The sequence below is a fragment of the Populus trichocarpa genome, chromosome 19 (genome assembly GCF_000002775.5).
Source record: "Populus trichocarpa isolate Nisqually-1 chromosome 19, P.trichocarpa_v4.1, whole genome shotgun sequence".
In the NCBI taxonomy this organism is placed as follows: Eukaryota; Viridiplantae; Streptophyta; class Magnoliopsida; order Malpighiales; family Salicaceae; genus Populus; species Populus trichocarpa.
In genome coordinates, this window is record NC_037303.2 from 243,156 (window position 1) to 256,870 (window position 13,715).

At 32.8% G+C, this 13,715-nt stretch overlaps 1 protein-coding gene across 2 annotated transcripts; it reads left to right on the forward strand.

Moving 5' to 3' along the window:
- Positions 1–4,474: 4,474 nt before the first annotated feature.
- Positions 4,475–9,106, forward strand: LOC7484083 (phosphatidylinositol 4-phosphate 5-kinase 1). Of its 2 annotated transcripts, none has more exons than XM_052449375.1 (8): positions 4,475–5,850; positions 5,937–6,101; positions 6,262–6,404; positions 6,715–6,731; positions 6,827–7,020; positions 7,146–7,273; positions 7,362–7,443; positions 8,578–9,106. In XM_052449375.1, the coding sequence occupies exons 1-8, from the start codon at positions 4,763–4,765 to the stop codon at positions 8,888–8,890; spliced, it is 2,130 nt and encodes a 709-aa protein (XP_052305335.1). In that variant the 5' UTR covers positions 4,475–4,762; the 3' UTR covers positions 8,891–9,106. The 2 variants fall into 2 exon arrangements, with proteins under 2 accessions (XP_052305335.1, XP_002325695.2); XM_002325659.4 differs by having other exon boundaries at positions 4,477–5,850; positions 6,262–6,427; positions 6,621–6,731.
- Positions 9,107–13,715: the final 4,609 nt, after the last annotated feature.

Sequence of the window (13,715 nt, forward strand, 5' to 3'; positions counted from 1 at the left end):
ATTAGAAGAAAAAAAAAGAACTCTTAAGAACTTAAAGAAATAAAAATTCTTTTTTTGTCAAATGTGCTCTTGGTTTCCAGGTGCTAAGTTTGGGTTGGTCACTTGTAGATCATATTAGAGTTGGATTTTGCTTCTTCTAATACACTAAGATAATGTTTGTAAATATTATTTTTTAAAATATTTTTTATTTAAAAATAAATTAAAATGATATTTTTTATTTTTTAAAATTTATTTTTAACTTTAAAACATTCTAAAAACATTAAAATATTAATTTAAAATAAAAAAATCAAATTATTTTTTTAAAATAGTGATATCCAGGCACCAAAATCGAACGGATTTTAATTTAGAATATTCACATACATTACTTTGATTTAATTAATTTTTTTTAAAACAAAATTGCTTTAATTTAGAACATTAACATCCATTACTTTGATTCAATTTTAACATATTAAAAAAATTTCATAGACATGTTATCTATTATATTATGTTTATGTTTTTTCATTAATTTCTCAAAATTAAAACTATCAAGTTTAAAAATTAATTTATAAATCATAAAAATATCAAGTTTAAATTTCAAATCTATACATTAAAATCCTAAACATAAGAATTATAAATCATGTGTTATATTTAAAATATATTTATATTAAAAATACTAAATAAATCGGGCTAGGCCGGGTAGGGGCTTGCTTCATAGGACATATGGATATTCGAAGTTATTTGATTTGCCTCTTTCCATGGCGGCTAGGCCTGTAAATTGGATTTTTTATTCTATTTATTTAGTATTTTTAATAAAATAAAATCAACATATGCTAGTCCTTCATCTACTGTTAAAAAAGAGAGAGAGAAAAAAAAAAACAATCGAAGTCTCTTACATAGGACATACTTGTATAGATATAGGAAGTATTGTACATGTACAGACCATGCCGCGCACTCAAGGGCACCTCCCTGCCATGGAAAGAGGCAAGAAAAAAAAATCAAGCATCGCCTTGATGTGTCCTTGCAAGGCCTCTTGTCACCAGATGCTCATGGCATGATAGCACAGAAAAGGAGCTGTGAAGCAGTATTGTGAGGTTTTTATGCTTCCATAACATGGCGAAATCAAGCAAGAAGTTCAGCAATGCATGTTCTCAAGCATTGGTCCCTCTATTTTTTTAAAGCACTCTCTCTCTGCTTGCCCTTTGAACATCTTCGAAAACTCACTCCCATGGATATACATGCATTTGTTTACAGGGATGGCTATGGATACTCGTTGGTCAAGTTTTTTCCTACTCAAACTCCACTCGAACACAAAACCCGATCGTGTATGGATTTTTTGTATTAAAAACCAACCCGATAAGATTTCAGGTATTTAATGAATATTCTTAACCCAAACTCAAATACTATAGTTTACAATTATTTAATACATAATTAACTTAGTATATATGTAATTTTCTCAAATTTTAAGGCTATTTATTTATTTTAGGTTATGTAAATTATTTTTCATACCCAACCCAACACTCGAGATTTTACCTTCAAGTTTTACCCGAATTTGATTAGGTCTAAAAATTCCCTAACCATTCTAGTTGATATCAATTGGATTTTGGTGAAATTACTATCCTTATTTGATTAACAAATTTCTTCTCTCAAACTTATAATTTTTTTTAAAAAATTATATAAGGTTTTGAACTAAATCATGAACAAAGAATAATTAAATAAATTTATTATTTATAATATTTTAAATTGACTCGATCAATTCACTTAACCTTTGACACAATTCTTGTACCAAGTTATTATCTATTGCCATCCATAAATATTTTTAAAGAAAATATTTACAATGACAATGTTGTAAATAGACACTTGAAGAATAGTTAGGGCATATACCTATAACTAAGACACCTATTCTAATTGATGCCCTTTCTTGTATGGATTATCCACCAAGGAAAATGCCATTAAAAATTAGCTTTTATAATGGTTCTGTATACCTTATTAATTCTGACAGTTTCTGTATATATGGTAATTACTGGCTGACACTTCTCTTGTCTTCTTCCCACATGCCATTGTTTAAAGTCTGGACAGAAAATTTAACACCAGCTAGAGAAATTTATATACCACTATAGCTTTGAGAAATAAAATGGAAAGTACAAAAAAAAAAAAAAACAGAGCAATGTTCAAACCTTTAGAGGATAAATTAAAAATAAATAAAAATAATATACCTTAATTTGGTCAAAAACCCAAGTTATAAAGAATAAAACTTAATTCTTAATTTATTAACTATTTTTTGTATTTAAAAAAAAATAAAATCAATTCTGATTAATTTAGTTTAATTTTTTTAATATTGAATTTTATTTTAAATTGATGATTAAATCGAGTTTTATAATTATAGTTGAGGGAGAGATTGGGAGCATAATAATAGTTTTTTTTTTCTCTTCCTTGGTGAAATTGATCAAATTCTAATCAACTTCATTAAAGAATAAATTTGAGATGCAAATCATGTTTAGGGTTTGAAGAATTTAAGAAAAGTCTAAGTAAATTAATTTGCTTGGATAAAACATGCATTGTCTTGTACAACTAAGATGCACTACCTTACTAAAAAAATTAAAAAAGTATTGTATATATGCTGGAGATGTTGTCGGTCCAAACAAAATTATTCTACATTATCATCTCAAATTTTAAATAACAAAAATCTTAAATCGGTAAAAAAATAATTTTTTTATGAATATATTAATTAAGTAATTAATAAATTATTTTATATCTAGTAATAATATATTTGATTTAGTATCACAAAAAGTGAAAAAAAAAGAGAATATACCAAAAAAAAAAAAACCTTGGAACACCTACCATCGTGTACTCCATCTATTAAACTAAACTACTCACATATACTTATTAATATCCCATATTAAATTGATACGATTTCTATTTCTATTTTTATATGTTTTTTTTTTCATTTTTTAATCTATTTTTTTAAAATATACAAATCACTAAAATCATATAAACTTTAATTTGATTGTTAATTATCATATCTAGTTTAATTTAAATATATACAATAATAATTACTTTATTTTTTTAAAAAAATATCTAAAATATTAAAAAAACACAAAAAAAAGCCAATTGAAACAAGTTTTAAAATAAAAATAGAAACTTTGACAAATCTATTAAATAATAAAGAATGATTTGTTCATGATCTCTTTCATTCATTTTTTTAGTCAATTACACTCTACAAATGTTTGTGGGTTGCATTATCAATCAAACCATCTTTAAATTAATCAATTTACATAAATCAAGAAATGTTCTTCCCACCTTGATTATTTCTTCCCTTTCTCCCAAATATCCCTAAAATACCCCCAACTAAACCCTAAATTCCTCAACAATACCTCACACACCTGAAATCACCGTTATAAAATCTGAAATGGCTCACGGGTTATTTAACCAACTCTCAATTTATTGATTTTTTTTTATTAAAATAATATTGTTTTATTACCCGACCTGAACCGTGTAGGTTTTACTAGTGCCCGTTTGGCACTGCGGCAGCGGCTGCGGCAGAAAACAAAAGCTGAATTAAAGTGTTTGGTTAATCCAAACTACACATTTTTTCACATGGGTCCCGCCTAATAATTGAGGTCGAACCTCAGCTCATGAGAAGCAGGTTTTATCTGCTTCTCCTGTGTTCTTCTCCTGCGGTCCTGCCTGCGTCTTCTCATGTGGAGAATGAACTCTCCACTGTCCACTTAAGTGAACAGTGGAGAGTGAATTAAATTCACTCTCCACTGTTCACTTAAGTGGACAGTGGAGAGTTCCTCCACTGTTCACGTGAACAGTGGAGAATGTCTCCACTGTTCACGTGAACAGTGGAGATCAGACCGGTCCAAAACTATAAAAATATATTGAACCGGGTTCGACCTAGTAAAAAAAATATTTTTTATTTTTAATTGTGTTTTATTTGAAAAAATTAGTGTTTCACATTATTCAATAACACTATATAAATTAGAATAAGATAACTTGATGACGTAATATTTATAGAATTTGATTACAGTCCTAATTTTATTTCTAATGATATTTTACCTGATATTGTTGCGCGCTTACGAAACCAATGAAACTGTAGTCCTTGTCGGATGTATTTCATACGTGATGGAATTGTAAATAGTTCAATGGAACAATATAAAATATTTTATATAAAGTATTATTTATTTCATAATGTAATAACAATAGTAAAATAAATGAAAAACATTCAATATATATATTAATTATTTTATAACCTTAATTTGAAAAGCATTTTTTTAACCAAACACATTAAACTACTTTTTACTCAACCTCAGTTTTAACCACAGTTTTAACCAAACATATATTTTTTCAAACCAACCTCAACTAAAAGTACTTTTTATAAAACAATTTTTTTCAAACCACAACCACAACAGCAACCGCAATACCAAACACACTCTAAAAATACCCAAAGCCTAATCCCATTTTAGTCACTATATTTCTTAAAACACAAAAAAATGATCCCTCTCTGCAACAAAGCCTGCTGACAACCTTCCCTAGACAGACACCAAAAACAACAACAAAAGACGGCCCATTCCCTCTCTCTCTCTCTCTGTCTTTGGTCTTTTGCTTTTTCTCTTCCCTTCCACTGTTTTTTTCTGCCATTTCTCTCGCCCATTCTTCAAAGCAACAGGAAAGCTACATTTTTTTGTTTTTTGACTCACAAAAGAGCAAGAAAACCGTTAAAGAATATAGCACAGTCGCCGGAAATGTTTCCGCCGGTGCATTTACCGGCATAAAAAGCAAAATGCAAGAGACCCTTCTGGCCACACTATCAGAAAACCCCAAAATCAAAGCCAAAAACAGCAAAGATGTGTCTCTGCTAGTCCCCTCACCGTGCCATCTAGTGACCACAAGAACCCGATCCCAGCCCAACTACCGGCGCGTGACTCCCACGCGTGACGCGACGACCACCACCATCAATTCTCGTATTGACACCGGCTGTTCCTTGGTGGAGAAGGTGCTGCCCAATGGGGATATTTATACTGGGGGGTTGGTGGATGGTGTGCCACATGGGAAGGGGAAGTATTTGTGGTGTGATGGGTGTATGTATGAAGGAGAGTGGAAGAGAGGGAAGGCTAATGGAGGTGGGAAGTTTTCTTGGCCATCAGGAGCTACTTATGAAGGTCAGTTTAAGTTAGGGAGAATGGATGGTTACGGTACTTTTATTGGTGTAGATGGTGAAGTTTATAGTGGAAATTGGGTGAGTGATAAAAAGCATGGCTTTGGTGAGAAAAGGTACGCCAATGGGGATGTTTATCAAGGTTTGTGGAAGTTTAATTTGCAGGATGGGGAAGGGAAGTATAGGTGGTGTAATGGGAATGAGTATGTTGGTGAGTGGAAACATGGGGTGATATCTGGGAAAGGGGTATTGGTTTGGGCTAATGGGAAGAGGTATGAAGGGTACTGGGAAAATGGGGTGCCTAAAGGGAAAGGAATGTTTACATTTGGTAGTGGGAATGTGAATGGGAGAGTTGTTGGTGGTGGTGGAGAGGATTTTAAAGGGGTGGCATTGGATCCAGTAGTTGGGGCTGGGGGAGGGAGGAAGAGGTCATCAGTGGATGGGAATTTTCCTCGGATTTGTATTTGGGAGTTGGATGGGGAGGCTGGTGATATTACTTGTGATATTGTTGATAATGTGGAGGCTTCTATGTTTTATAGAGATGGTAATGATGATAATGGAGGTGGATGTGAGGGTAATGTGCAGCAGCAGCTGCAGCCAGGTAGAAGTCCTTGTAGTTCTGTTGATGGTGAGGTTAATAAGAAACAAGGACAAACGATTTCGAAAGGGCACAAGAATTATGATTTGATGCTTAATCTTCAACTGGGTATCAGGTACTCTCGTACTGGTCAATATGGGGTTTTTTGGTGGGATTTTATAGAGTTTGGATTAATAATTTGTCTCCTTTTTTTTTGGGTAGGCATTCTGTGGGGAAGCATGATGCAATAATGAGGGAACTAAGACACAGTGATTTTGATCCTAAAGAAAAGTTCTGGACAAGGTTTCCACCGGAAGGATCGAAGTCTACGCCTCCACATCAATCTGTGGATTTCAGATGGAAGGATTACTGTCCCATGGTATTCAGGTATTGTTTTCAGGAATTTTTATTTTTTTTGCGGATTTTTGGAACTTATAATGTTTTATTACTTCATTTTTAATCTTCTGTTGAATGTCTAAGAAAGGAGATATTGAATCTGTCTCTGATTTCTTATGTTATGGTGGTGGTTGGTTTGTTTGGTATTTAGACATCTGAGGGAATTGTTTGCAATAGATCCAGTGAATTACATGCTAGCGATTTGTGGAAGTGATGCACTTAGAGAATTTTCTTCCCCTGGGAAGAGTGGAAGCTTCTTTTATCTAACTCAAGATGATCGTTTCATGATCAAAACTGTGAAAAAATCTGAAGTCAAGGTTAGTAATTTAGCTACCCTAAATTCTCAATTCAACATGTTACAAAGCAGCAAATGTATGAAAGTGATTATTACTCAAGTAGCAATATGTAGGGCGAGTAATTTGGTTCTATATACAATTTAAGTCTTAGACACTTATTTTTAAATTTTATCATGTGGATAGATTTTCACAACCTATTGTGAACCATATTCAGGTTCTTATTAAGATGCTTCCAAGTTACTACCAACATGTTTGCCAGTACAAGAACTCCTTGGTAACGAAGTTCTTTGGTGTACATTGTGTTAAACCAGTGGGAGGTCAAAAGGTATAATCACGATGGTGCAGTTTTCATTGAGATGTTCTTTCTACATAATGTATAATCATATTCTAATTACTGTTCACAATGCAATGTAATTCCAGACTCGTTTTGTTGTAATGGGAAACCTGTTTTGTTCCGAGTACCGTATCCATAAACGCTTTGACTTGAAAGGTTCTTCTCATGGACGCACGACTGACAAGCTTGAGGGTGAAATTGATGAAACAACCACACTTAAGGACCTCGATCTAAACTTTGTATTTCGCCTGGAACGGTCATGGTTTAATGAACTCATTAGGTAGATTCCACAGCATTGCACTTTTTTCATTTTGTTCCAAGTTTTGCATCTTTTATCTTGTTCTTTGGTGAGGCACTAATCTTGAGAGGTTAACATGTGTTTGTCTTCTGTTCTTTCTTTCTCAGTCAAGTTTATAGGGACTGTGAATTCTTAGAAGCAGAGAGAATTATGGATTATAGTCTTCTAATTGGTCTACACTTCCGTGATGATTACTCTAGTGAGGAGATGATGTCGCCAAATGACAAGCATTTTGGTAAATTTCTTTTATCCTGTAATTCTGCTCCCTTAAAAATTTACAACAATCGACCTTGAGGTAATTTGGTTTTGTGTTTCTGTATCAGAAAAAAGAAATTCACATCACGAGGAAACATCGATGCGGGGTTATCATTTGCTGCCCAATATGGATTGGGTCATGGAAGGCCGGTATGTATTTTCCTTTTCTGAATTCATGTTGTTGCCCCTCCTAATTGTTAGTGCCTTGCTTTGTTTCTGCTTTCCTTTTCCCAAATCTATTTTCCTTATGTTAGGTTTTAGCCCTTGTATTTTTTACGACAAGCAAAGACATTTTTCCATGCTATCTCTTTTTTGGGAATGTGTGCATGTGAAGTGGTGACAGAGAACTGTGGTGAAAGATATGAATGGTCAAGCATAGATGATTATTGCAAAAATTATGCTTAGAGATGTTAAACTACATGATACATAGTCTATTTTTGGAAATTGGATCTTTGACCTGTTGTTGTATGCCGGCTTCTCAGATGGTCCTGTTTTTAAATTTAGCTGTGGTTGCCATCAAAAGTCTAAATGTTGGGGCCCTTAAGTGGTGTGGCATCTTCTTTTCTACTAAGCATGTGCCACATGTTTAACTTTAGTTGCCTATGGACCCATAGTTTGGTTTTGAAAAGCAATGAAGACTGCTTCTTTCTTAAAATATCAATAAATCATCCACATATAGCCAATGAAATATGAGATATAATTCACAAAAAGTGAAGCTATAATTTGTGTTTGAGCTTTTCTTTTTTAATAGTGAATCATTTTCCCTTTCCCACATAGGAGCCCTGCATTTAATGATTTATTCCTTTGAATTCAATTCCTATTTGTTGGAATGACTCAAAGTGACTTAGGCTGTAGTGGCGAAATTGGGGGTAGTTTGTGGAGACCTTCTTGCTTTCTTAGATAGAAACAAACTTTTACCTGGTCCTATTCCAGGCCCTTTTAGACGATCAAATATAAATTATTAATGTGATTGACAACTGAAGCATTGGTCTTTAAGTCTGCTCTGTCCTACAATGTTTTTGCCACTAACGATGCCTTAAAACCATGGTTGTAAATCAATGCTATTTTATCTGTCTGGAACATTGAAAATCAATGTGAAAAGGAAAATTAATGATGAAAAGTGTCTTCAAAGCGTAAGATTCGGCTGTGGTTGAGTGATCATTGTTATTGTTATCACATTTTGTTCTTCGTTTTGTTACTTTGAATTTTGGTGATTGTGTGATGCAATGTCAAGATTTTATCCGGCGCTGCATGCCTGTAGTACTCATATGAAATCTGTTCCAGGGGGCCATTCATCCGGCTGGGGGCAAATGTGCCTGCAAGAGCCGAGCGTGTAATGAGGACTACTGAAATGGATCAGTGCATGGGGGGTGGAAGTAACAATTCAACACCTTCACATAATGGTAATGAGATCTTCGATGTAGTTCTTCACTTTGGTATCATTGACATCCTCCAGGATTATGATATCAGCAAAAAGCTAGAGCATGCATACAAGTCCTTACAAGTGGATCCCACGTCTATCTCAGCTGTTGATCCCAAGTTATACTCGAAAAGATTCCGAGATTTCATACATAGAATCTTCATAGAGGACAAGTAATGGATGGAAGGAAAGAATGGAAATTTATACATAATTTTTACACTCGGAAATTAGACTCCCGGCAACATCCCAAAAGAAAGATTTATGGGTGATGCATATTGTGAAGGAAGGCACGTTGATTGCTTAAGGTGTTCAATGTTTATGGCTAAATTTTTTAGAGTAGCCATTATGTGATGTGTTAACTATGGAGAAGGTCTCAAGGGATTTGTTGAGCAATCTGAAGAGTGAAGGCAGGCAACTAGAGCAATGTGTTTTCTTTAGTTTCTAGCAAGCCAAGAGCATAGAAAGTAGAGAAATGGTTGCAGAACTGGGGAGGGATTGGAAAATAACAAAGTGTACAGTCAAAAGTAAATAGTTCTACAGACAATGTGGGATTGGGATTGAACAAAATTCTTTTTGATGGCATGCTATTCAAAATTTTGAAAAAAGATGGTTTGCCCCATTGAGCGAGACATAAAAGAACAAAATATTCAATGACCACCTTGGCCTCTCTCTTTCTCACTCTCATACTGATTGAAAATCAAATGGGGTGTTTGCTTTTTCATTGAGTAAGCCATGTAAAGAAGGGAATGGGAACAAGACAGATGGGGGTTGTTTCCTTTTGCCCTTTATTTCACTCTATATTGGAAGTTTGAAAAACTTTATGACAATAATACACTTTCACACTTGGAATGTCCTTTTGCGTTCCTTTGAATAATGCCAAGAAGATAAACAGTACGGCAAAGCGATAGGATGATGATGATCCTGATGGATTGCTGCTGCTTTTGATTCTCACCGATGGCCATGCCAAAAACTTAGTGCTATTTTTCACACCGATGGCCATGCCAAAAACTTAGTGCTATTTTTCACATCAACAAATCTTAGTTACCTAACAAATAATAATTCAATAAGACCCTTTTGATCCAAAGAAAAAAAAATAATAGAAAAGAAATCACTCCTCACATTAAGATTATTGAGATTGTGTTTTCAAGATACGAATAGCCTTGAAATTTCAATTTGCTGAGAGTTGAGTATATCAAATGTAGTTGATTTATTTAGACCTTTAATTCACCTCTTATTTTTTTTAATTTAGTGTTATATACCAGAATTTTACTTGACATGAAAGACAAAGGTAATCCAATTAAAAAAAATAAAATAAGAAAAAATATGTTGAACACTTACATAAAATCTTAACGAGTCCTTTTTTTTTGTCTTTTTTATTTTAATCTTCATTTCAATTAGCATATACACACAAATTATTTTTTTCACTTCAATTCTTAGTTATTTATTGTTCTCTCTTCGGTTTTTATATAACGAAATTAAGTTTTTTACCAACCAATTCTTAGCAAAACCATCCATATATAAATGAATGCATTCACAACACATTAAAATCTCCCATCATTCCTATTGAATATATAAAGGGTTGTTATAACAGCACGGCTGTACGACTTGATTAATGCTAAAAGATCCCAACATATTCTCTTAATTTGAGGGTAATTTTTTTTTTAAATCTACCAAAAATTCGGCAGAGTTTCGTTTGTATTTAGGACATCCCAAGTTATCGACTACTATTAATTTACTCAATCAACTCATCATCACAAGGTCCCATAATTCCGGATCTTATATCAATCATCATAATTTTAACATCTCATACAATCCACACAATATATATATATATATATATATATATATATATATATATATATATATATATATCCTACGAGTAAGTTCAATATAAACATATCCCACATATCATATTATAAAATTTAAAAGAAAAAGGAATACTAACATGCAAAGAAAGCATTTACAACATAATAAGTATTCTTAAACATTTCAAAATGGTTAATTACAAGATAACTAAAGTACTACATGCTAAGCTGAACTTTTATAAATACATCGGTTTACACAAAACCATACTACATAAATGCGTTAATTCCCTTTTGTTTAAGTTAAATATTTACATAAGCTTGACAAAGTAGAGTTCTAAACTAATAATCTCCCTGGATATTTGATGGACCTGTTACATAAATAAACATATCATTATATTGATAAAAGAAATATACATTTGCTCATGTAATGTATATGGAAGAAGTATTAATTTTCTATCGGATCCATAAGAATTCTAACAGACAACTTATATTTTGCTTGTAAATCTTTTAAACCCAATTGACACTCATTTGCATATTCTTAATTTGAATACTCTTATTTACTTGCATGAACTGGGTGACCTTGTAAAGTCTATTCTTGTGATCCATTTCCCGGCAATCATACCATGGATACCATTAGTCGAAGCTAATCTTATAATCCATCTCCCGGCAGTCCTATCATGGATGTCATTAACCGGAACTAATCTTGTAATTCATATCCCGGCACTCCTATCACGGATGCCATTAGCTGGAGCTATTCTTGTAATTCATTTCCCGGCAATCCTATCATAGATGTCATTAGCCGGAGCAAATCTTGTAATTCATTTCCCAGTACTCCTATCATGGATGTCATTAGCCGAAGCTAATCTTATAAATACGCTAGACTTTATTTATATTGAACACGATATTTATTATAATTGCATTCACCAGAATAATTTTAAATTGTATAAGTGCAAATAGGAGGGAAAAATCACGCACCTGCTCCGCCTGTCTCGTGACCTCCCCTAATAGAAGATCCAATCCTGGTTGCTCCTCTTGAATCAAAAGGAAGTTTTTGGTTATGATTCCTTCAAGCCGATATTATGGAGAATCCATATTCATTCATTACTCATATGTTACTTTCTATGCATGTTCATTTCCTCGTAATAACAAACATACATATATCAGATATATTTTCAAAGCTAGTATCTCAATGTGCAAGTGTTCGTATGACTCAATTCTTTTATATTATTACATATAATATTCACGTGAAAGTCTACTGTTACTATCTAACTTTAAACTGTTACTGTTTAGACATTGAACTGTTACTGTCCAACAGTTGTTGTTTGAACTGTTACTGTCCAACTGTTACTGTCTAGACATTGAACTGTTACTGTCCAACTGTTGCTGTTTGAACTGTTACAGTCCAACTGTTACTGTCTAGACATTGAACTGTTACTGTCCAACTGTTGTTATCCAACGGTTGTTGTCCAACGATTGCTGTTTGAACTGTTACTGTCTAGACATTGAACTGTTACTGTCCAACTATTACTATCTAGACATTGAACTGTTACTATCCAATAGTTATAAGACATGAGGCTACAAGTTCTCTGAAGGAAGGAGAACCCAGTTCTGCCTACATGATAGTCTAAATTGCTTATCAACCCATCAGTTCTACAGCCCTATAGAATCAGTCACGACTCAGTCTCGGTTGGTAACCCATAACTGGAGTTCTACATCTCCAAATTGAATAAGATCAGTTTTCTTGGTTAGCTAACATCCAAATCTACAATTTCTATGAGGAATCCTATCATAATTCCCTCATCCTCCTACCTGAAATCTCACCGAAAATCAGGAGACAAGTCTGTCCAGATTCGTCTCCCCCTCCCCTTCACATAATACTTTCATAAACTACATACCACACACATGAATTAACTTAATTTTAACAATAAGTACTTTTTCCTCAATTCATGTCTAAGAACCCTAACCTATGATTCAAAATCAAGGCATCAATTCATTATCAAATTTGAAATGAATTTTTAAGATCATGTTTAGAACACCTTACCCGGTACGAATCAAGATTTTGATCTTTAACCAGTTGAAGATTTTCAACTCCCTCCTTTCTTTTCTTCTTGTTCAATTTCTTGTTAATCACTTGCTCACAAGTGTTTATCCCATCTATAAACTCTTAATCTTGGATGGGTTCTTGAAATTTTAGTGTTTCTCTCTTGATTTTGCAATAATGGGTATAAAACTCCCTATTTTCTCTCATTTTGGTTCCTGCAGATTTTTGGTGAGGAAAGAGTATTTATACTCTATATTTTCTCTTATTTGCATTTAGGCCCCATTTCCTTTAAATTTCTGAATTCTTGTCTTTTATTTAACCATACACATGAATTTCTTCACTTTTATTTCTCATATAGTTAGTTTTCAATTTAAGCAACTTTATTTATTTTTATTTTTCCGGGGTTTACAGTTGCATTCATGAAAAACTCCCTTTTTAAATGTCTATTTGGACTTAAAACCAATATAACAATATGTGATGAGTAAACTCACTTGCCAATTTCAATCAACACATCAAAGGGTTTCAAAGTTGTGTGGAGTTTTTTCTCTTGACTTTGCATTATGCATTCTCTCACAAATCATTATAGATTGAAACAATTAATTTTTTTAAAATTCTTAATTTGATTCTCAATTTTTTTAGCACTATTGCAATACCAAGTTGCTTCTTTTTTTTTAATGAAAAAAAGGTTGTTTTTTCTTTGTTTAATAATAGTCTAAGATTTATTATTAATTGGTGTTAGTGTCATAAAACTAATGACAAACCGGCAAGAAAAACAAAAGTTTTATATACAAAAAAAAAAGGCCAAAAAGTAGTAAAAACCATGTAATAATACATTGAAAAACTAACAAGACCTTACTTATTAGAACAATTAAGGATGCCTTCTGAACATTCCTATATATCAGTAATTTTCATTAATTATCTTAAATCATAACATCAAATGATGAAGAATCAACTCAAATAATATATCCCAACAAATAATCTCTTCCTAGAAAACCAATTTGTTTCTAACTAAGATCAAGGATTTTCATTTTGTTGAGAATATGGCGGGCAAGTGAGAAAAAGAAGGAAATATTTTTCATCAAAAGTTGTAATTTGAAAATATAAATTACATCATGGATAATAACAACTAGGGTGTCCAATTTCAAATCAGATCGAA